The following is a 26,104-nucleotide window of genomic DNA, read 5'->3' on the forward strand; positions in this document are numbered from 1 at the left end:
GTCATTTAACAGATTAAAAGCTGTCATTTAACAGATTAAATAAATATATCTTACATAGCTGTCATTTAACAGATTAAATAAATATATCTTACATAGCTGTCAATTAACTCATTATTGAATATATCTTAGTACATCACTGTCAAGTAACTGATTAAATAAATATATCTTACATAGCTGTCAATTAACAGATTAAATAAATATATCTTACATAGCTGTCATTTAACAGATTAAATAAATATATCTTACATAGCTGTCATTTAACAGATTAAATAAATATATCTTTGTACATCACTGTCAAGTAACTGATTAAATAAATATATCTTAAATAGCTGTCAATTAACAGATTAAATAAATATATCTTACATAGCTGTCATTTAACAGATTAAATAAATATATCTTACATAGCTGTCAATTAACAGATTAAATAAATATATCTTACATAGCTGTCAATTAACAGATTAAATAAATATATCTTACATAGCTGTCATTTAACAGATTAAATAAATATATCTTACATAGCTGTCATTTAACAGATTAAATAAATATATCTTACATAGCTGTCAATTAACTCATTATTAAATATATCTTAGTACATCACTGTCAAGTAACTGATTAAATAAATATATCTTACATAGCTGTCATTTAACAGATTAAATAAATATATCTTACATAGCTGTCAATTAACTGATTATTAAATATATCTTAGTACATCACTGTCAAGTAACTGATTAAATAAATATATCTTACATAGCTGTCATTTAACAGATTAAATAAATATATCTTACATAGCTGTCAATTAACAGATTAAATAAATATATCTTACATAGCTGTCAATTAACAGATTAAATAAATATATCTTACATAGCTGTCAATTAACAGATTAAATAAATATATCTTACATAGCTGTCATTTAACAGATTAAATAAATATATCTTTGTACATCACTGTCAAGTAACTGATTAAATAAATATATCTTAAATAGCTGTCAATTAACAGATTAAATAAATATATCTTACATAGCTGTCATTTAACAGATTAAATAAATATATCTTACATAGCTGTCAATTAACAGATTAAATAAATATATCTTACATAGCTGTCAATTAACAGATTAAATAAATATATCTTACATAGCTGTCATTTAACAGATTAAATAAATATATCTTACATAGCTGTCATTTAACAGATTAAATAAATATATCTTACATAGCTGTCAATTAACTCATTATTAAATATATCTTAGTACATCACTGTCAAGTAACTGATTAAATAAATATATCTTACATAGCTGTCATTTAACAGATTAAATAAATATATCTTACATAGCTGTCAATTAACTGATTATTAAATATATCTTAGTACATCACTGTCAAGTAACTGATTAAATAAATATATCTTACATAGCTGTCATTTAACAGATTAAATAAATATATCTTACATAGCTGTCAATTAACTCATTATTAAATATATCTTACATAGCTGTCATTTAACAGATTAAATAAATATATCTTACATAGCTGTCATTTAACAGATTAAATAAATATATCTTACATAGCTGTCATTTAACAGATTAAATAAATATATCTTACATAGCTGTCATTTAACAGATTAAATAAATATATCTTACATAGCTGTCAATTAACTCATTATTAAATATATCTTAGTACATCACTGTCAAGTAACTGATTAAATAAATATATCTTACATAGCTGTCATTTAACAGATTAAATAAATATATCTTACATAGCTGTCAATTAACAGATTAAATAAATATATCTTACATAGCTGTCAATTAACTCATTATTAAATATATCTTACATAGCTGTCATTTAACAGATTAAATAAATATATCTTACATAGCTGTCATTTAACAGATTAAATAAATATATCTTACATAGCTGTCATTTAACAGATTAAATAAATATATCTTACATAGCTGTCAATTAACTTATTATTAAATATATCTTAGTACATCACTGTCAAGTAACTGATTAAATAAATATATCTTACATAGCTGTCATTTAACAGATTAAATAAATATATCTTACATAGCTGTCAATTAACAGATTAAATAAATATATCTTACATAGCTGTCAATTAACTCATTATTAAATATATCTTACATAGCTGTCATTTAACAGATTAAATAAATATATCTTACATAGCTGTCATTTAACAGATTAAATAAATATATCTTACATAGCTGTCATTTAACAGATTAAATAAATATATCTTACATAGCTGTCAATTAACTCATTATTAAATATATCTTAGTACATCACTGTCAAGTAACTGATTAAATAAATATATCTTTGTACATCACTGTCAAGTAACTGATTAAATAAATATATCTTTGTACATCACTGTCAAGTAACTGATTAAATAAATATATCTTTGTACATCACTGTCAAGTAACTGATTAAATAAATATATCTTACATAGCTGTCATTTAACAGATTAAATAAATATATCTTTGTACATCACTGTGAAGTAACTCATTATTAAATATATCTTAGTACATCACTGTCAAGTAACTGATTAAATAAATATATCTTACATAGCTGTCATTTAACAGATTAAATAAATATATCTTACATAGCTGTCAATTAACTCATTATTAAATATATCTTAGTACATCACTGTCAATTAACTCATTATTAAATATATCTTAGTACATCACTGTCAAGTAACTGATTAAATAAATATATCTTACATAGCTGTCATTTAACAGATTAAATAAATATATCTTTGTACATCACTGTCAAGTAACTCATTATTAAATATATCTTAGTACATCACTGTCAAGTAACTGATTAAATAAATATATCTTACATAGCTGTCATTTAACAGATTAAATAAATATATCTTACATAGCTGTCAATTAACTCATTATTAAATATACTCTTCAAAAGAAGAAACGCAAAACCACATTGTCGTAACATTTGGAGAATTGATTTAATTATTGAATGGTGAGTCCGATAATTACCAAATGTTGCAGGATTGTTCATGATTCACTCTAGTCCATTGTGAGTAAGTGATAGGACACACCACCAAGGTCAAGGTCATCTGGAGTCAATACCGGGTGTGGCCTCCGCGTGTGTTGACAACTGCCTGGCACCGCCTGCCCATTGAAGCAACCAGAGTACGGATGACGTCCCGGGGGATGGTGGCCCACTCGGCCTGCAAGGCTGCTGCCAGCTCGGGCAGGGTCTGGGGCTGTGGTTGTCGCTGTCGGAGGCGTCAGTCCAACTCGTCCCATAGATGCTCAATTGGGTTCAAATCCGGTGATATCGATGGCCAAGGAAGGACATTAATGTTGTTGTTCTGTAGGAAAGCTGTTGTGAGACGTGCTGTGTGAGGCCTGGCGTTGTCATGTTGGAACACTGCGTTGGCGTTGGCCATAACTGGAACGATGTGTGGCCGGAGGATCTGGTCAATGTAGCCCTGTGCATTCAGGTTGCCCTACACGTGGACCAGGTCAGTTCTGCCAGTGTGTGAGATGGCTGCCCACACCATGACACTACCCCCGCCGAATCTGTCCACTTCCTGCACGCAGTTTGCCGCATAACGTTCACCACGACGCCTATACATGCGACATCTTCCATCATGACGTCGGAGCAGAAATCGGGACTCGTCACTGAACCACACCTGTCTCCATCGCAGTTGAGGCCATTGTCGATGAATCTGGCACCACTGCAGTCGGAGTCGACGGTGTTGTGGTGTTAAGATGACACCTCGAACTGGACGTCTGGCACGAATTCCTACCTCACGTAGGCGGTTCTGTACGGTCTGGTCGGATATCCTGCACAAACCTGGTATTCCTGCGGCTGTGGAGGTGGCAGTAGTCAATCGTTCCCGAAGGTGGCGTACCCGGATGTAGCGGTCCTGCCCGGGGGTAGTGACCCGTGGTCGACCGGATCTAGGGAGGTCATGTGTTGATCCATGTTGCTGGTAACGGTCCCACAGTCTGGAGATGGTGCTTGGGGACACATGGAATGCCCTGGCAACGGCCGTTCTGGATTCGCCTGCGTCTAGTCAGCCGATGGCATTGTTTCTCTGCGGTTCACTGAGACGTGGCATGTCCTGGATTGTCAACTGTCGGCCAGATACAGAGGCCAGGCAAGCGAACACCCTGCACTTTTATACTGTCAGTGTTCATGTTGCACGTGCAGACAACGCACGTGCAGTGGTGACATGGTTTGCACGTGGCTGCGTTTTTGCGAATATTCACATTTTGGAACTTTATTGTACAGTAGCTGCGTTTTATCGAATGTAACCGTGGGAATGTGTTTGGGACATGCAATGACCTTATATTCACAAAGCATGAACCGGTAGGAAACATAAAATCGGAGTTATAACCCATTTGTACCCTTTTGCGTTTCTTTTTTTGAAGAGTATATATCTTAGTACATCACTGTCAAGTAACTCATTATTAAATATATCTTTGTACATCACTGTCAAGTAACTGATTAAATAAATATATCTTTGTACATCACTGTCAAGTAACTGATTAAATAAATATATCTTTGTACATCACTGTCAAGTAACTGATTAAATAAATATATCTTAGTACATCACTGTCAATTAACTCATTAATAAATATATCTTTGTACATCACTGTCAATTAACAGATTAAATAAATATATCTTTGTACATCACTGTCAATTAACAGATCAAATAAGTATATTACATGTTTTATAAGGATTTTAACAATTCTCATTAAGTGTAATGTGAACTAATGTGATTTTGGCATTTGCCTTAATGCTGTTAAATAAATTACTAAGTCTGGTATAAATAATTTTGAAATAGTTCCTTTAAATCCATAAGTTATGAAGTATATGTTAATAGTAGTCTATATTAATAGTGTAACATATTGAGTGTTTAAAAAAACAAACAAATGTACAGTAATAACAATGGCTGTTACTGTATAGCTCTAGTGCTAGGGAATATATGGTGATAATACAGGTTCTGAAGATATATCCTAGTCGTGCTCCAACTACAACTTTACTGCAGTAGCATATTTTCATTTCAGCTTCAAGGTTCCGATATCATTCCAGCAGACAAACCGACCCGTGCCGGTCATTTATTCCCTGAACACAGAATTCCAGCTGACCAATAACCGCAAGATGTTTCTCCTTAACCCCACCACAGACCAGGTGACCAGTGAAGACTGGGACTTCAATGGGGCATACTCTGAAGGTGAGGTTTTCTTTTTCTTTCTTTGTTTTGGGGTGTGGGGGGGGGGGGGGGGGGGGGGGGGGTGTCTTTTTCAACATTGTGTGATGTAATTTATTTTTAATCTTCGAGGTCAGGCATGGTAGTTTGACTTTGACTTAGACATAAAATGTGATTATTTGTACTTAAAGTAGCACATTTAACTGAATGTATAGAAAATAGAGTCTCCGGAGTTTCTATCCCATGACCAGTTATAGTGACCTTTTGTAGTGACCTTTTATAGTGAAAACACATACCATCTTGGTGGGGTGAGACGTAGCCCAGTGGTAAAGTGCTTGCTTGATGTGCAGTCGGTTTGGGATCGATCCCCGTCGGTGGGCTCATTGGGCTATTTCTCACTCCAGCCAGTGCACCATGACTGGTACATCAAAGGCCGTGGTATGTGCTATCCTGTCTATGGGATGGTGCATGTAAAAGATCCCTTACTGCTAATCAAGAAGAGTAGCCCATGAAGTGGCGACAGCGGGTTTCCTCCCTCAATATCCATGTGGTCCTTAACCATATGTCCGACGCCATATAACTGTAAATAAAATGTGTTGAGTGCGTCGTTAAATAAACCATTTCCTTCCATACCATCTTGTTGAGAAAACAGTCATCCTGTATTGTTAAGGACAACTGCACATCAAGAGGTATTCTTTGGATATGTTTGATTCCTGATATGGTGTTCATCATTGTGCCTATGTGGGGGTGGGATCTAGCTCAGTCAGTAGAACGCTCACCTGAGGTGCTTGTATCATAGGATCGAACCATCACAGTGGACCCATGCTATGATTGGGTTTCCCCCCATCCCATCCAATACTCCACGACTGGTATATCAAAGGCTGTGGTATGTGCTGTCCTGTCTATGGGAAAGTGCATATAAAATATCCCTTGTTGTGAAATGTACCAGGTTTCCTATGAAGATTACGAGTAAAAAATTACCAAATATTAGTGTCGTTGTTAAACAATACAAACTTTAACTTTGTGGCTGTGTTTCAGGACAAACAATATACGGTCGAGTTCTCTGGAATCAGCAGCAGGATCTGAAGGAAGCATACAAGCTGAATATTGAAAAGGTTTATTTGTGCACAGGTAACTACACAATGTATATTTGTTCTCTAAGCAGTATGATCATGTTTTATAAGATAGGGAAAAAACGTTATCAACAAAAAATTCTGGGATTTATAAACTTGATTTTACCCAAAACGTCGTACCAGTATTTATTTTGTATATTATTTCTTTACTTTAACCAACCTAAATTGAATACAAAACTTCATTGTCTGTTTGATTTATTTTCAAGTAATGAATGGTAAAATGTTACAGGAATAAAACTTAACTTTCCTCTGAACTGTATTAGGCAAATTTACAAAGCCGGGTTGTTTGGGTTTGGGTTTTTTTGGGGGGTGTCAATTTTTTTGGTGGGGTGTCAGGTGGGGGAGAGTGGAGTTATAATGGGAAGGATACATCTGTTGGTGAAATGAAAACTGTCACCTAGACAGAAACTGTAGTTCTTAAATAAACAATGTGAAATATATACTGAATGTAATCTCTGAAAATTACAAATTCTGCTATAATTTCATTCCAGGAGCTAACGGCTACATTCCAACGTTCGACCCAACTGGTGAGGTCTACAAAGAAGGCCCACAGTTTGGGTGTATACAGCCCAGTCCAAAACTGAAACACCGCTTCCTCATTCTGGTACGAGTAGCTGTATATTCCATAATCACATGTTCATCGGATCAATTTATTGTGTCATTGTCTTTCTAACTTCTACAGACATTCACTGGAAATATCCTACCACAGAGTTATTGTCCATTTTGCTATTTCTTTATAAAATAAGTCAAATTCACTGTATTACAACACTTTGAAAAATCTTAAATAAATAAATGTTCAAAACATTCAGACAGACACTTTGTATTTTGAAAATGTTATGGACGTGATAAAATGAAAGAAAAAGAGAGGCTGTTTTAAATCTAAAGTAGGTCTACTCTAGTTAGCTATATTCTAAATAAAAGGTTAAAAAGATTTAAATTTAAAAAAAATTGTTTCTATGTATTTTTAACAGGTCACTAAAACTAAATTTCAACATACCACCAATATTTTTTTTTAAATTTTTGGGAATTCTTTAAGTTGACTTATCCCAACCAGAAATGAATTACTTCTAGGTAGGACATGGTAAGGATAGTGTATTAAAAATAGAACAGACCACCTGTTCTTGAGAATGCTAAACAACCCAGTATCTGCATGCTTTTTTGTTACATGTAACAATATAAGAATTTATCGTTTGTAGGATTACCAGAATTCCGAGGTTACTGAGCGTGACTTCCATGATATTCCGTTTGACGCGGAGTTTGCGTCGGAGAACCCGGAGTATTCAGCTCTGTCCGACATGCCAGGCGTGGATGGGTTCACCATGAGTGTCGACCCGTTGTACAAGGTGATGAGAAATCTTTCACATACGTCCACCCTACTCCCAATACACACTTTCATCACTTCAGTAATCAATGTAGGCCTTGAACACTTTGTTTAGGGATGAAATTAAATAACAGAAATTTAGTTATAAGGAAAGGAAAAGAATATTTATTTAATGACACCCCAGCCCATTTTAAACTATGGCTATTTGGTGTCTAACATGGTTATTTAAATATTTAGTCAATAGAAAGACAAGAAACCTGCTGCCTCCACAATGGCTAAAGCAGCAAGGGATCTTTTATTTGCACTTTCCAACAGCTAGTACCAGGACCTTTATGTACACGTTGTGGGTGACATTGGGGCAAAGAAAAAAAGGAATTCTTTAAGGTTGATTGATACTGTGACACATCGCATTCTACGACTGTGCTACATCTTGGCCTATATATGTAAAAGATGCACAGTGACTACAAGACATGTACTTTTTAAATCTAAATTTGTTAACCAATATTTAGTAACTGTACATCTATTATTAGTAGTGGAACTTGCCTGAAGATAAAGATATTAAAAATGCTCGTTATTAAATGTTTTATTAATATTTGTTGCTTTTTATAACTGAAGTAAAATTTATTTCATGTACCCAAGATTAGATAAATATTAAATTGGCATTTTATCGATCACTCTGCTTGTTCGTTTCTCCTGTATTAAAGGTATGTGTGTATTTTTGTGCAGGTGGACTCGGGACATCAGTGGTACTTACAAGTTGTTTATATCATTGGACCCTCGGACAAGATCCACGAACGCTTCCGTAGATCAGCAGTGCTTCACGTGAACAAGCGAGATGTTTCACTATCACAGAACGAGCTCCGAAACGGAACCAATATGATATCACTGCATTTAGACTACACCCGGCACCAGTCAGAGGAACGCTTTTCTCTGCCCATAATGCACATAGTTATACCAATAGGTGCTGGGGTAGCCGTCATTCTGTTGATTGTACTCATTGTAGTGTTTGTAAAAAGACGCAAAAGGAAAAAAGAAATTGTGACAAAACCAAACAATTTAGTGACGACTACTGACACTTGTGATGGAAATATTAACAGGTGGTCGTCTCGACGGAGTTTGGATTCCAAACGCAATACTCTGATTAGTGTTCTAGACAATAAAACTAACGTCATCAAGGCCAAAGACATTAACTTGATGATTGGAAACAATTTAGATGCTGGAACTGAAGTATGATGTATAGGTAATCTCAGTAACTAACGTTATCAAGGCCACAGACATCAACTTGGTGATTGGAAACAATTTAGATGCCGGAATTGATGTATGATGTATTGGTAATTTCAGTTCATTTCTCAAAAGAAACACTGTCTATCCTCCATTTAGCGATCGTGTGACAGATTTCCCATCACACCATCACTTGGTTGACCATGCATCATGCAATGAAACCATGTGATCGCTGAATTTCAATTTGGATTTCTGAAATGATCATAATATCCTAAGGGCCTTGTGATCTCCCAAAACATTCTGTCCCACAAGTGATGCTATTACATTGCATGATCACTTCATTTTTGATCATTGAATGGAGAATGGCATTGTGAAGGTACACATCTGGAACATGGAGATTACAACCATCACCCAACTGGCCTGCTGGTGCGAACAAACATAAATCATGTGGTCGACACAGAACTGAATTTGTGACGTGAACTTTATTTTAAGCAATTTGTGATGCACTATGTGAAGTTGGTAAACTTCCTCTGAAAAGATGTGTAGCTCAGTATTAGCTTTCTTAGTGAGGAGACGCGACAATCTCGATAACAAGTCCACACCAACCTACAAGCCGATTCACCTTGTGTTATTTACTTCAGTGATCATGTGAGAAATTGATTTCAGTATGATACCTCTCCAACATCATTTCATTGTAATTTTTCAGGGATATTAATTGCCTCCTGAATTATAATTCTCTTCCTTTGGTGCTGTGACTGAAATCTTTTTTTTAGCAATATAATTAGTTGGATCATTTGTGATCTGTTGCTTTCTAATTATTTATCATAATTAAAAGTATACTCTATACGTAAGTATTTTAATTGTAACCATATTATCCAGCTCTCATTTTGTCATTTGCAGCTCGTGTAGTTCAGAAAATTGCATCAATCCAAATTACAATGTATACCAAAAGAAAATCAAGTTTTAAAAACATCTGATATGAACAGATGCCCACATATTTTTAGTTATATTCGGTACCATTAGCAAAAAAAATGTTGACATGAATGAAGTTTACATTTGTTTTCACAAACCAGAATGCAGACATCACTTGTGATGGCTGCATTAAATGTTTTAATATGAATGCAAATATAATGTGCCATTGTTAATAACTGTCTATTCTGAAATGTAAAATGTTAGTATTGTTTTATGTAATTCAAGTCTTGTAACATCACTTTTATTGTCTGGGGCCTAATTCACTAAACTCTCGCAACTTTGCGATCTCGCAGTGCAGTGCTAAATGACTTGCAAAGAGGATGCTTTGTTGTCTAGCAGAGCCTAAGAGACCTTTGTGAATTAGGCCCCTGATCAACAAGTCTGTAATAAGCAACCACCTGTAAGTGTAAAATGTTTGACTAAATTTACAAGTAAATATTAGTGGACAGTGCCTGAGTAACAGACTTAGGGAAATATTATCAAAATATATTGGACTACATTTACACGTTATAACAAATGGAATGATAAAAATTAATTTCAGTGATAGAAACATAATGACCTTTGTAACTTTTCTAAAGTCATATATACAAGTATTTTATCCATGTTTAAGATTTGCATGTGTCTAAAATAAATTTATACATGATGGTAACCTTTCCTAAATTTGGCCCAAGGTTTAACTTTGTGATGTTTAACCTTCTATTATTAAATGTTGTGGTGTGAACAAGTGTTTTTAAAAACAGTTAAATGAACAGTATGCATAAAGATGTTATGGTTTCAAAATAAATTAAGCCACTAACAAGCTAATGAAACCAGATTTTACATGTAGCCCTAATTAATGATCTGGTAAAATGTAATCGAACGTTTGCCGTGATGTGTCAGTGGTTGCTGTATATCACTGTTCAGGTTGCATATCTAATTCTAATATTGACTTATGTAAATTTATAAGATGGGTAAAAATAATATAAAATCTACTGCCTGCAAGTTTATTTTATACATTCCAAAGTCAAAACAAATTACTGTTAATCATATTTATAGCATTTTTATAACAACTTTTAATTTCTCACTCACAATGCAACTGATATATTTACATATGCACAATAGTAAACAAATTTGTCAATAAAATGTATTGATAAGCTGATTTTTCACTTTTAACTGGTAACAAATATTGTGGTGCTTGCTAAGAATACTTGTTGGTTTCCAAACACAATGGGAAGATAAATATGTACCAGTCTGAATACACACTTGAAAGAAGGTAATTTATTTCGTACAATACTGTTCTCCCCTTAGACCGTCTCTACAAATAACAAATAATACTTTCACCAGAGCTTTAAAAAGAAAATAATCTCGCATCAGGTAAATTTCAACTTTGATCTTTGTGTATTTTACATCCACTGAACCTAATACGTGACCAAATATGTTTACATTTGATTGTCAAAAGCTACTTTGAATGAAATATTGAAGTATTTGTTTACATAAAACACTGTAATAATCAACTTTGTATTAAAATTACATGTTTTTGCCAATTCAGTAAAATAAGGATCACAAACTAAATTAAGAGCCAGTAAACATTTTGTTAATTCTTTGTTAGTGTTCTATTAATAGTATTATATCATGATATTAGTTTAACAAGGTTTGATCATTGATGACTTCTCAACTTTGTTTCAGTATAATCTTAACAAAACCATTATCTGCAGTCAAGACGTATCTCTGCACAATGCAGTCGAATGGGTATTTGGCAACATAATGGTTGATTCCATGAATGGATATCTAGTGCCTCGTCTGTAGGACAGCCACTTCCACGGAGATCCTTAACTGGACAATACATCCTTCCTGCCCCGCTCAAAAGAATTAAAACTAGCACAGGTCAGAACTCATCGGAATAAATATAAAGCTGTGATGACTCATGAATCAAGTTAAAACAGTGATAGCATATCCTGCCCCACCAGTGGCACCCATCATAAGTACTGCCACCACAGGCGTCAGTCTGTCGTTTCATTTATGACAAAAAACTGCAAGAGTTTCACCAAAGAGATAAAAAATGTATGCACAAGTTAAAAATGTGGAAAAGCATTGTTAGTGATGCAACGTATTTAGTAGATATCATATAGCCTCCAAAATGCTCTCCGGATTCCCTGGACATCATTATAAATACTACTGAAATGTACTTTCAGCTAGGATTTGTTGCACGTTGGTTAGTAATATTGATCATTTTGTTCACTTTAAATATAATTAAGTTTAAGAACAAGCCACATCGACATCTTACAATGGAAGAAACAGTTGGGTTTTTGTTTTTATATTTATATTTAAAGGAAAATGCCAAAAATATCTTCTAACCTTCAATTTTGTTGAATATAAAATACAAATTTAGTAGATTAACCTGTGATATCAGTTACACACAACTCTTTACCTGTAATAGCTGTTGTGTACAAACAAATCTCAAGATGTACACATTTTTACCAAGAGAATTAGTGCTGTTTGATTTATTGTACATATATGTAAACAAGTGAGAGGTTTGTACATAATATCATTTGGGTATTTTAGTCCTGAATGAACTTATGTTTAAAATATTGACGTTTCTAGGACTGAAAAATGTGGTCCAATCAAAATGAGAAGCCGTGTCTGTGGTTGGACATTTATTGTGGTATTGCCAATCTTCAAGCTGAATGTATTCATTAGTGTTTTCCCTAGCTTGTTTTAGCATGGTGTGGCACCATTCCTCAATAGTCTAGCACCATCTTGCCTTAATCAGCGCCATACTGCCCTGAGATTAAACAAGCCTTTTTCAGTAATTAATTCTAAAATTGCCTTTATAAAACACCCAAAAAGGTATTATTAATTAATAAAATATGCCTTTTATATCTTTTGCCATTCATTTATTAAAGCAAGCACATAAATTACATTAATGTTTATTTTAAAAAAAACAAATTAAAGTATTTTTAATGATAAACAAGTGCCCCGAAAATGGTGAAAATGCCCCAAAAGTGTTTGGTCTACCATGCCTTGCCTAATTTCTAGGGAAATCACTAATTCATTATTACTAGATTCTTATTTTTAATGTTCCGTGCCAGTACTTCAAGATGATGGTTGTCAAGTCATTCTTTTGATCAGCTTGGTCATTTTACATCCAGTAATTAATGTAAAAATAAAAAATAAACATGTAAAATGTTTTTTAAATGAAGAAGATATGTTTTATTACCGGTATTGTTTGCATACCGATCACAGTAAAGTTCACTACGCTGTGCCATGTATTTTAATTCTTACAGAATCTACCTCCCATTTTGTTATTGTAATATTTTATCTTGACACGTTTCTAGTCCAAATGCAAAGACATACTAGGATTGGCTACAATATGATCGGTGAACATGTTGGTCTTCATACAATTTAGACCATTTCTGTTTTATTTTTTGGTAAATGTTTTAGAGATAGAGAGCGAGAATGGAGGATGGAGTAAACATTAAAACATTGTTAATCTGTATTGCAAATTTAAAAATCACCAGGTTAGAAAAGAAATAAAGTTTGAGTCATGTAACCTCAATGGTTTCTGTCGGTGTAATTACAATATGGTAAGTGCCTTGCAGTTGTTTTCAACAAACTGTACCCGTGTCTTGTGGAACCACAATTTAGTATTACACACAGAATTATAGATTGGATTTATACATTTTAATATTTCAGTCAAATATTTTGTTCATCTACTTTTATAAGATATAAATATCACTGCCCTGTTTTTATATATTTTGTATATGTTTTATAAGGACCTATTTTAATTCTAGCTATGGCATCTATACAGAACTGTAACTGTGTATCTTAAAGTTTATTGTCCCAGTTGTTGCTATTAATGCATGGTAAATATGTCTTCCAAATTTGTATTTCAACATTTGATCACAAATAGTATATTAAATGTCTGTATTTGTTCACACGTGTTTGTCATTTAATAACCATCACCAAGTACATTAATTGACTTGTTTTAGTTATACAGTAGTCCGATAACCTTATTTCAGTGTAACTGTTTTATCATGCATGCCAAAAACTAAATGCTGTGTTCCAAGTGGTGATACTATGGTACATATGTAACCTAGAAAAGCAAAAAGATGAATTCAAGTTCTTTCTTCAATAAGATTTACTTTTACTCTGTAATCAGCCATAACAAAGATATAAGACTGGCTAATTGAAACATCCGACAACAGAATGCTGTAGAACAGTGAATTATGTCACAATGGCTGGCATTATATCATAGGATTTAGTCAGATATGATCCAGGGCCCACATTTCTGAAGTTATCTAAGCACTAAGGAATTGTAAAACCATGTCACTACAACACATGCCATAGTGACATCACACTTTATGGTCATAGCCTACGATGGTTTTACAATTTCTTAGCGCCAAGATATTCTCAAGGTAATTAAGGATTGTCTGTTATTTCTTTTACGTTCATCGGGGTATGGAAAAAAAACAATTCAACAAACTGTGTGAATCGGTGAAGTTGTTCTCACAGAAGTTTGTAGATGATATTATTTTCATACCCTGATGAATGTAAAATAAATAACAGACAATACTTAAATTTGAATCATACTTCATACTTTATTTTGAATTATTTTTGGTCTATAAACAATAACGCTCAATAAGACAACTTGTTTGGAATTGGCCAAGTAGTTGTGGAGAAAATTCTGTCCTGAGTCAGGTCATTGGCTATCCAGAGACCGGACTTGTGATGGACATGCCTGAAACCCTATAGGTACAGGGGCACGATAAAATAGTTCATGCTCATGTAGAGACAAAGTTGAAAATCTAAAAAGTTGATTGCCGATAGACAATGCACAAAAAACAGACTGCAATAGGTCACTTAAAACAGACTGCAATAGGTCACTTAAAACAGACTGCAATAGGTCACTTAAAACTCCAACAAAATAAGATTACTTTACCTTTTTTATTCATAATGTAAAATCGTGGAAGTCATTAATTTCATATTTATGAACATGCCTTGAGATTAAAATCCACATACATAACAATGGTTTCATTGGTCTGTGACTAACAGTTTTAAATGTGAAAACTTGACACAGAAGTAAACAAATGCAACATCTATCAGCACTACATGTAATGTCAATCAATAAACACAGACAAACTGCAGAATGGAAGGCTGTTGACATCTTCAGTTATTGACTTTTTTGACGTGTATTTTATTATCTCTATTCTCTTAGTCTTCAAACATGATGTGTTTTCTCTCCATTGTTTCAGAGTTGTGCTTATGTGCTTTGTCGATCAGCTGCAAAATAAAATATCTTAGTTTGCATTTTATGTTGGATAGGTACTACTCCACAAACCAAACCCAATAATCTAAAATATGACCTGGTAATTTTTAACCGAGGTCCTATAATTTTGGAGAAGCAACATAAAGATAAAATAACCTATCTACATTTAACATAGGAGTGAATAGAAGGAAGAATTTTTTTTATTTAACAACACACTCGACACATTTTAATTACGGTTATATGGCATTGGACATATGGTTAAGGACCACAAAGATATTGAAAGAAGAAACCCACTGTCGCCACTTCTTGACCTACTCTTTTTCCATTAGCAACAAGGGATCTTTTATATGCACCATCCCACAGACAGGATAGTACATACCATGGCCTTTGTTACACCAGTTGTGGAGCACTGGCTGGAACAAGAAATAGCCCAATGGGCCCATAGGAGTTAATAAGACAAGGGCTTGAATTGAACTCTTATGCCACCAGCTTTACAATCGGAAAACATCACTGAGTTTTCAGTGTGAAATTTTTCAACCTTAAATTGTGCGAAAACCAATGTAATGCAATCTTGATGTGCGAAATAGTTTAGGGGACATCTTAGTCTAATTACCCTAATAAAATTTACAGAACTTAATATTTAAAAAATATATTTTTTTAAAGCCCTACAATCACAAACTTTGAGATCATTGTTTTTGATGCTGTCACCAAATTTATTTTCAATCTACTATGAGCAATTCCAACTACCATCTTCAAAGTCTGTATCGTTAGTTATTTTCGGCGAATTTATCCTTTAAAAATCTTCAACTTTCATTAAATACTGAAGTCCAACTTGTTTTAAAAGAAATATTTTAAATTAACATGAAAGTGAGCCCATATGCTCGTTACATCATCAATAACATTTACACAAATTTAGACCATTTTTGGGCTTTGTTTTCGATATTGAGGCAACTTGAATACGAACACCAGTAAAACAAAATATACTGAGCTTGTTCGATTGTTATTCTACTATGTTCTAGCAGTCTCAGAATCGAGACGAATAACTGATGTGAATTTTGACAGCTCTGTTTAGGAAGACCGGTCTGTCTCGACAACAGTTGATAATGGGTTTTTCCGTTACTTTTGCACATCTTGACTACAGTCAAGAATGGCAGGAAAAGAGTTAAGAATTTGTTACCTCCGACAATTTTGAAAGTTTTTTTGCCATATGCAATTCTGAACCAATTTAAAACCACTTAGTTTACAAAATTAAAATAAAAAAATGATTCCTTCAACCAACAGCTATAATTTGTATCCCATGCAACAAACTGCCTTTGATACAACCCCTGACCTATGTAAGTAATTTTGCAGTTACAGCAACTGCTGCTGGTGCCACTATTAAGTGTGATCCCTGAAGTCATTGGTCTGTCAATAACAGGTCAGTTTTATTAGCAGTAAATGATGACGAAATGGCCATTCTAAGGATCAACCACGTAAGTGGACAGATATGTATATGTCACTAGTTTTCTTTTAAATCTTGCTGAAATTATATAAAAATTAAAATAATTTCTTTCTAAAAGCCAAATTTCAATCCAGGATTTAAAAAAATAAAGGGAAACGATAAGAGGAAACCCACAGCTGTCATTTTGGCTACACATACCAATAAAGCAGAGAGATTTTATATGCAATTTCCCCATAAAAAGGATGTAACAAACCACAGGTTTTGGTGTACCAGTCAGGAGTTGCTGGTTGGGATGGTGAAACAATAAATCAATTGGGAGTGGAGTAACAGGGTTCATACACTTAAAGGAAGTCAAAATTCAAGGGTTTTTCAAGCACTTTCCCAAAATTCCAGGACCCATATTCACAAAATATCGTAAGCCTAGTTTTACACGTAAACGTAAATCTACGACTGAAGAGCTATTCACGAAACAACGAAAACGTAAGTTACGTGTAAAGTTGGACGTAAATATAAGAGTGCCTCAGGTTGCAACTAACGCTGCACGTAAGTTGTGTACATATAATAAATCAAGCACGATCGCCATTATTTACTATTATTTACGGAAACTAGCAGTATTTCCAATAAATGAAGCAGTTTGCTATGGCGAACGCCCACGGATTGAACATATTTTTGTTCGTGATCGAACGGATGTTTTCGACTTGGCCAATTTCTCCTGAGTTATCTTTTCCTTTTTAAGAAATGTCCTCAAGTTCGTACCAAAATGCGGATCCCCACCAATACCAAAATGCCATGGTTCACTGTTCGCAATGTTATTGTTAGCAGACGACAAACAAAATTGCGTTTTGCGCATTTGTTATTTACCCGGTAGCCATCGTTTCTAATGTGTTTTTATTAATTACTCCAGTGACAATGTTAAATCGTAGATTTACGTCCAACTAAGTTACGTTTATATTTACGACCATCTTTGAGAATAAGGTGCTTTTTGCACGTAAATGTAAATCTACGGCACACAAATAATTTAATTACATGTTAAATAAAGTAAATAAAGCCTCCGTTTTAGGCGTTTATATTTTATTTGACATCAAATTATCATTTTCAAGGGTTGTCCTGACCGCAAGATGATTTTCAACGGTATTCAAGCACTGGAATACATTAGTTTATTTTTAAGGGTTTTCAAGGGTTTTCCAGGCGCGTACGAACCCTGAGTAATCAATCCAGCGACTTATGACACTTCAGGTAAGTACTCCACCACTGAGCCACATCCCATTCAAGCGAAGAACGATTAACCTCTATAAAGTGGGTGATAAAATATGTAGATTTTAAATATACAGAGAATACTACATGAGTGGCTGTTAGATACCATTTATCTTATGAGTTGTTTTAAAATGTATCTAACGAGCGAAAGCAAGTTGGATATGTTTTTAAACAAGTTGTAAAACTGTTGGTATCTAAAGAACATGAATGTTTTATTTTATTTTTTACATATCCTGAAAAAACAGTCTTAAAATAAATTTAAATGCCTTTTTCAATGAAAACGTATTTACAGCCCTTGCGCTTATAGTTAACTTATGCATTGCAGACAAATAACGAATGATGTTCTCCCCAACAGGTGTGCAAGATATTATTTTAAAATGTACATAGTTCTCACCTTTTGCACTCCTCTCTTCTTTGATCTGTTTTTCGTGTTTAGTTTTGCTTCTTGGTCAGATGTCAGTTTGGACCAGTAAGCTGTTTCTTTGTCACCTAGAAATAATATATATATATATATATATATACTGAACCGCAAAAGAAACGCGAGATTTTTAAATGTCATTTCTATATGGTAAATTATAACAATTTATTTCGGGGATGTAACTGTCAATATTACAAGACATGCTGGTTTATGACTGAGACCCAAATTGCAGGTACTCTTTCAACTTTCCATGAAACGACACGCCAAAACGCACCTGTCTCGAAGGCCGTGGGTGGCAGTCGCAAACAATTGTCATGAAAACCGAAATGCACGTGCATCTCGTGGAGGTTATGGGTATAAAAACCAACTTGAACCGCGTTCCTGGCATTCGTAATTTGCACGCATCAGGTATGACCCAATTGTCAGCAGCGCAGAGAGAACAAGCTATCGGCCGATTGCAAGCCGGGCAGCGTGCCCTGGTTGTTGCTAACGCTTACAATGTCCATGTCAGCACCATCCATCGTCTACAGCAGCGGTACATCAACACCAACAGCACTGCAGACAGTCACCGCAGAGGGCGCCCCCGGGTGACCACGCCCAGGCAGGACCGCTACATCAACCGGCAACACCTCCATGATCGCTTCAGAACGGCCAGCATGACAGCTCGCGCGACCATTGGCACTGGACAGCGACCCATCAGTGACGACACGGTACGACGTCGACTGGCTGCCAACAACCTGTTTTGCCGACGTCCCGCTCGAGGACCTGTCCTCACTGCCCGCCACTGTCAGACACGACTACAGTGGGCTACACAGCACCAACATTGGCGGCATCAACAATGGTTGTTGATAGTCTTCTCTGACGAGAGCCGGTACTGCGTTTCCAACTCGGATGGCAGAGTGAGGGTGTGGCATAGGAGGGGTGAACGCTACAGAGACGCATGTGTCCTGGAGAGAGACCCGTGGGGTGGCCAAAGCATCATGGTTTGGGGTGCTATAGGCCTGAATCAGAGAATTGGGCCCCATTTGTTCCAAAATGTTGGTGCAGGCAGAGGGAATGGCATCACAGCGCAGCGCTACGTTGACCAGATTCTAACACCTCACATAGTGCCCTTCTTCACGCGTCACCATAACCACGTGTTTCAGCAGGATAATGCTCGCCCCCACACGGCCAGGATCACCATGGACTTCCTGCGTCAGCACAACATCAGAACCATGCCGTGGCCGGCTCTCAGCCCTGATTTGAACCCGATTGAACACCTGTGGGATGAAATCCAGAGACGGCTTAACCAGGTGGTCCCACGGCCGACAACTCGTGTGCAACTGGAGGCAGCTTTCCTGAGGGTGTGGGCACAGGTGCCAATGGCTTTTGTGAACCGCCTCCTGCACTCCATGTACCGACGGTGTATGACCGTTTTGAACACCCAGGGAGGACATACACGGTATTGAACATGTCACGCCCTACAATCTCGATGTGCTGGATCCCCCCACTACCTGAACACAGGCAAACGACCCAGAGACTGAGGTCAAAGTGCATCCAATAAATTGACTTTATCAGATTTTTCAAAATTTATCTTTGATATTAATAAATTGAAACATATTTTCTCAGCCACACATGTGTTGCGTTTCTTTTGCGGTTCAGTATATATATAAAAATCTTGAACACTGGGTATTTCACATATTTATGAAAAAGATTGAAATGAGCATTAGGCTAAGATTTGTTACACATTGGTTCAGTATGATATTTGTCATTGTGTTCCCTCTAAATTGTTGTTTAAATCATTAAGTTTAAGAACATGCCACAATGCTGACAACTTACAATGAAAGAAATTGTATTTTCCCCCATATTGGCCCTCAATTAATTTTGTTGAGTATAGTATAGGCAGATATACTGAACAATATTTGAATAATTTTGTCAAAATATATTAAATACAGTGCAATTTTTAATTATAAAGATTCAAGCAGCCCAAAGTATGTGTAAATATAAAAAAATAATGCATTTCAGGCATTGCTTAACTTTTGTCGATGAGTATATCATTATTCATGCAATATGTTGCATTGTTATTTGGTTTGTTAATATTAACATCTAGTATAGGATGAATATCATTCATTTTAGCCTTATATCTGTTAAAATTTTATATGGATGACAACTTTATAGAAATATTTCATTTTTCCATAAATAGAAGGAAATGTTTACAGATATATGGCGTTGGACATGGGTTAAGAACCACACAGATATTGAGAGAGGAAATCTGCTGTTGCCACTTCATGAGTTACTTTTTTCGATTAACAGCAAGGGCTTTTTTATATGCACCATCCCACATACAGGATAGTACATACCATTGCCTTTGTTACACCAGTTGTGGAGCACTGGCTGGAACGAGAAATAGCCCAATGGGCCCACCTAGATCGACTACACACCAGGCAAGCGACATTTTTCCATATAGTATTTTGGGGACACAAAATGCCCTATTCAAATGGCGGTATTTTTTAATCCACAAATATTTTTGCTTCAGACAACCTGTTTTATTGTACAAAATAGGTAAGTGAATACAGAAAAAGACTGGGTACAAATTGGTGTAGGTAGTTCCAGTGACTGTTCTACTTTTTTACTGTTACAGTTGAGAATATCATCATCCAGACAAAATACAACTGAAACTGACCGAGAACAAGTATACCAATACGAAGAGAGAATTAAACACCATAAACAACCTCCTATATCTCTTACTGGAATACTGTAATTAAAATGTGAAATTTCCAAATAACAGTTGTGATATATACGGTTTGACTAACTGTTTTGCCCTACTCAAGAAAAATAATGTTTTACTGATCTAGTACTATACCGAAGAGAAACCAGACAAATAAAATTAAAAATAAAGTTAATAGAGGTCATACCAGACAGCAAAGTGAAGTTATATTCTGCATTCTTTATGTTGGCCAATCTGTTGGCACTCTGGTGGTTTTCACACCTGATGTACCCATCCACAGCACCGTCTAGCACATCGATGTACGCAACTTGGATGTCTGGAGCAAGCTGGTCCTGAAACAACTCATTTCTCTGGATGAATCATATTGACAATGGTCATGTCTATCAGTTAAAGACTTAGGACTTTGGTACACAAATACAAAAATTATTATAAAATATCAGTGCATAAAAGTTGGCACGAACAATTTTGTTGTTCGTCTGTCGGTTATTGAAAAAACAATATCAACATAAACAATGGATCAATCATGCAGAAGCTGTCATTATTCATCAGAAAATCTAAAAATATGTGTTGGCCAATTTTATCACTGTGTTTAGCAGAAAATAATAAGAGAACGAGCCTACAGCTGGTGTGAGAAAGATACAATGTATCCGTTTGAAATCAGCATCGCAGTCGACACAAAGTCGGCGCTGTCTTTAGAAGTCTCAATACGGTTTAGTAACATAGTTGCACATTCCCTTTGATCATTTTGCTATGTGTATAAAATCATATGCTGCCTTGAGATTCTGCCATAGTCAGAGTTCCAGGTTTTTATCCCCTACAAAATAAACACATATCCTACTTTTTCTTTATTTTTAAAACAATATCTTATCTTAAACATGTTTTAAATGTAAAACACCCTGATGGATAAAAACATTCAGAATTTTTTATCACTGAATTATTTCAAATTTTGTATGATGGTTTGAAAAAAATAAAATATATATTTAGCTACTACAAAACATATAGGATTTGCATAATTTCGGTACTTTCCGTTCAGACCCGAAAGCATGAAGCTAAATGCTTCCGGGAAATCCCCATTTATTATGGTTTCATCCAGGTTATTGTTTGGTGTCAACAAGTACTCCCTTGTAAAAGAACTGATGGGGTAGTGTGCTGAAATGTAAATGGCAGCTTTCAATGCAGGCTGTTTTTAAAACGCATCACAAACAGAAGAGATGGGATAGATTTGAGGTTGGGGTGGTTATGAGAAGAGATGGGATAGATTTGAGGTTGGGGTGGTTATGAGAAGAGATGGGATAGATTTGAGGTTGGGGTGGTTATGAGAAGAGATGGGATAGATTTGAGGTTGGGGTGGTTATGAGAAGAGATGGGATAGATTTGAGGTTGGGGTGGTTATGAGATACCTTGCTATGTTTTTAAAAACTCAACATCCACTTATTGCTTACCTTGACCTTTTTTCTGTTTGTTGCTTCTTTGGTGCTAACCTGGATAATTACACCTGGTTGAAACTCTATCTTCTTAATGCTTTTAACTGCTCTCATTTCTGATTTATCTAAAACAAAGTAAATACTCTTGATATTACTCATTTTAAAGTATTTAAATAAAAAATAATTTTGTTTTGAATTACTCATATTAATTTTAACCAGCTGCTTCAACCACACATCCAAACTGAGTTATATAATGTATATATTATTCACTGATAAACAGTTATACACTCTACGTGTATATTTACAGGAGGAACGTAATAACAATAACAATTAAAACAATACTCCCTATGTTCTTAATAATACATGTACAGTAAAGTACTCTTACAATGAACTGGAAGGGACCATGATAATTAGTTTGTTATAGTAGTAGTTCATTTTACACATTAAAAAAGTTGGACGTTTTCATTTCTAAAGTCGGCTATATTGGATTTTTCACATTTAAAACACATGACATATACTTACACAAATTTTAACACAATTTATTGTGAATAATAAACACAAAACATGCATAATAAAACCTCAAATCAAAAGTTCATTTAATCCTGTGGGTTTTTTTTAAAGGGTCAGACCCTGGTTTCAGCCCATGAAAATGTACACTAAGTCTAATTAATCTACAAAGCTGTAACATATTTGGATAAAGTTACAACTGAGTGAAACATGAGTCTCTAAGTTTGAAATGGTGAATTACCCTCTAAAAATAGACTAAAACTCAACTCCATAACTGTTACTTCTCAGATGCACGTGCGTTTTTAAAAATATGAGAAATGCATTTTGTGATATTAAAAATATCAGGATGACCAAAAACACTTCGAATGTACTAGTGAAAAAACCCAACCCACAACTGACAGCGTGGAATCCATCCTAAATGTGATGTTGAGATGATTATTTTGTAAACCAAGTGTTCAGATTCATGGTGAGAAGAGAAACATGGAGAAACATTCTTACCATTTACAGCTTGATTCTTTTTGACACTTCCAGTCCCATCAGGTTTATGGTCAGTTTTAATTTCTTTAAGTTTCTGTTTCAGCATAGCCATACTTTGTTTCTGCAGAGAAAGGTACTCTTTCCGCAAAGAAAGCCATTCTTTTCTACAACAAAACAAATAAAATATGGTAGTTAAAATATGCAAAACAACACCAATACGTTTTTAGTTTTTAAACACTAATGGGGGTGCTGAAATGCACCAAACACTTGTAAACTGTTCCACACTGTTTTTGTTAATATGAAATAACAAATGTTAACAAAGTAAGGTATTGGATTTAATTTTAATATACATTGTTCCCAACCAACGCTTTCCATTGGCTATAGTTTGATCTTATTCTAAAAATGTGTTACCTTCAATAAACTGACATCATCAACATTACAGATTGACGAGCACTGCTTGTAATCAACTAAACCTGCAACCACAATCTCAGACATTCGACAAAACATGTCTTTTTTGTTTTCAATGTCTTTTTATGAGTTAACCCTACACAAACTCCTCAGCTATCTGGTCTGTCGGTCCAGGACAAAGGTAAGTGATTAGTTGTGAGTGCTTAGTATCAGACAAGTTGGTGTAATGACATTACACCTCCACCATAAACCATCAAAACTTACTTCAACTCAGAGCCGGTTGCAAGATGTGAACCTAGTACCTGCCATCCATAAGCTGATGGCTTTTTTACTGTGTTATAAAGTGTGGTTGAGGCATGTCAGCACTGGTCACCTGTGGCTTTTCCATGAACAGGCTTTCTGCCAGAGGGACCCAAGTGTAAAATTAAGTACCTTAAAATCTTGAAAATTAATGAATACATTTTACTCTTGTTTTTAAAGATTCTAGTAAAAGAACTGCTGTTAAGATGTGTCAAAGTACGTGAAATGCAGTGTCCAATTTCCACAAGATTTCAAACCCATAACCACCTCAAATTGTTTTCTAGCAGAAAGTCTGATATATGGCAAATTCTTGCATACATGCTCAGTGACAGGGGTTCAAAATTTTCAAATAAATTACTTTCCACAGGGCAAGTGCCAATCAGATATTCTTCACTTGCCCCGTATATTTTCCACTTGCCCATACTTCTTAAGGTAACCAATTGTGTTACTCCTATTTAATTTAATACAGTGCTTAATAATGTAATAATCTTGAAAGTAATTGGTTTAATTGCACAAATAAAGAATTTAAAGAACACTTACCTAGGAAGTACTAAATGTATATGTCTGTCCAGTAGTATCAACTGCCTTCTCTATTTGTTGATTTAAACTGTATTTTTTAAATAGTGTCCATTTGTTGATTTCAACTTTATTTGTTTGGTAGTGTCCACATGTTCATATAAATATAATTATTGTGTCGATGTATGCCTTAGTGACCACTTGTATGGCCGTGGATGTTGTGAGATCCCTTTCCACTCGTGAGCCATTCTTTTATGGCTGGCATTGGTTCAAAAATGTTTAGGGATTTTGGCCCATGTGTGTATATTAGCTGAGAACAGTCGTGGCTGGGCTCAAAGTAAACATGAGCTCTGTTACTCTGTAAATGTTTTTAAATAGTGCAGGCTTGGTAAACAACAGCAGGAGGGGGTGTACATCGATTGCAGCCTTGTATTTTTAACTTATTGAGCATAATTTATTTGTTAAAAACTATTAATAAAGCAGAAAAAAATGAATATATTCATGTAGGCCTATGCTTAGAGGGCATCGCACCATCACGATTATGACGTAGGGCTAATGAAATATAACTTCACCTTACCCGTTAATTTTACACGAACATAGATTTACATTTGTAAAGTACTGAAAAAAACATTAATATGTTCTGCTACAAGGTTTATTATATCTAAACTAAAATGTCTTGCAACTTTTATAAGAATATAGTTCATAATATTTATGCTCTGTTCAAGTGAACTCGGAAAGTATAAACTTGCTTTACGCCCACGTTCATTTGCAAAGAGCAGATTCCGGAACCATGTTAACGTCTAATTTAATTTGAAAATGATAATTTTAAACTGTATCCCATCTCATTTACCATGTTTGCAAGGATTAAACATTATGATTGCACACACAAGACATGTATACTTTATTTTTATATGAGCTGTAATGTGTATTGGATGCTATTTCCAAGTTTGAAGATCATCAAACTGATTACTTGTATGAATTCAGTCGAACGTTCAGTGGTGGAAATTAACAATCTTAGTCGATAGTAAAAGGGTCATAACTCTTAAGTTGGTATCGAACTTTTCAACACATTGTTTTCCATTTTGGTGTGTCAACACATTGGTAAGAGAGAGTTCTGATCGTTCTAGCATTTAGGGTTAGGGTTAGTTCTCCTTAGAGCAATGTAAATGCTCGCACGATCGGAACTCTTTCCAAAAGTTTTACCGAGATTTTTTACAAATTTTAGAAAGCTTTTAGGTGTTAGATTAGTCACTTGTCATCGGGCATATGCAGTTAACATAATTACTTGCCTGGCATGAAAATTCCACTTGGCACGGGCGTCGGGCGATGGGATTTTTGAACCCCTGAGTGAGTTGTCAATGGTGAAATTGGTGGCTTCTATTTCCACTATAAAGTCCTACACATGTATACACATGTTGCAGTGAGATCAGGACACTACTGGTGCTGAAACAGTTCTGAGATGATGACATTCGTTTGAGATAAGAACAACTTCTTATCTGTCACAAAATGGACTGGCTCAGCTCTCAGGTAATACTGAGCTACTTGTATTTACTACCTGTATGCTCTTTGGCTGTAGCACTTTATT

At 34.9% G+C, this 26,104-nt stretch overlaps 2 protein-coding genes across 5 annotated transcripts in view; one reads left to right on the top strand and one right to left on the bottom strand.

Annotated features, from left to right (window-relative positions):
* Positions 1 to 12,616, top strand: part of LOC121378920 (extracellular matrix organizing protein FRAS1-like) — a 63,311-nt gene extending 50,695 nt beyond the window's left edge. For both annotated transcript variants that reach the window (XM_041507306.1, XM_041507307.1), the window contains 5 exons: positions 5,033 to 5,199; positions 6,214 to 6,306; positions 6,800 to 6,912; positions 7,505 to 7,651; positions 8,356 to 12,616. In XM_041507306.1, the coding sequence (XP_041363240.1) occupies positions 5,033 to 5,199; positions 6,214 to 6,306; positions 6,800 to 6,912; positions 7,505 to 7,651; positions 8,356 to 8,862 (1,027 nt within the window). In that variant the 3' untranslated portion in view covers positions 8,863 to 12,616. The remainder of the gene's footprint in view (positions 1 to 5,032; positions 5,200 to 6,213; positions 6,307 to 6,799; positions 6,913 to 7,504; positions 7,652 to 8,355) is intronic.
* A 2,114-nt stretch (positions 12,617 to 14,730) lies between these two features.
* The window catches only part of LOC121378850 (la-related protein 7-like), a 32,242-nt gene continuing 20,868 nt past the window's right edge, over positions 14,731 to 26,104 (bottom strand). For all 3 annotated transcript variants that reach the window (XM_041507192.1, XM_041507191.1, XM_041507193.1), the window contains exons 9-13: positions 23,317 to 23,459; positions 22,330 to 22,436; positions 21,075 to 21,219; positions 18,157 to 18,251; positions 14,731 to 15,081 (exon numbers count right to left, since the gene is read on the bottom strand). In XM_041507192.1, the coding sequence (XP_041363126.1) occupies positions 15,013 to 15,081; positions 18,157 to 18,251; positions 21,075 to 21,219; positions 22,330 to 22,436; positions 23,317 to 23,459 (559 nt within the window). In that variant the 3' untranslated portion in view covers positions 14,731 to 15,012. The remainder of the gene's footprint in view (positions 15,082 to 18,156; positions 18,252 to 21,074; positions 21,220 to 22,329; positions 22,437 to 23,316; positions 23,460 to 26,104) is intronic.

This window comes from Gigantopelta aegis, chromosome 8, assembly GCF_016097555.1.
Source record: "Gigantopelta aegis isolate Gae_Host chromosome 8, Gae_host_genome, whole genome shotgun sequence".
NCBI lineage: Eukaryota > Metazoa > Mollusca > Gastropoda > Neomphalida > Peltospiridae > Gigantopelta > Gigantopelta aegis.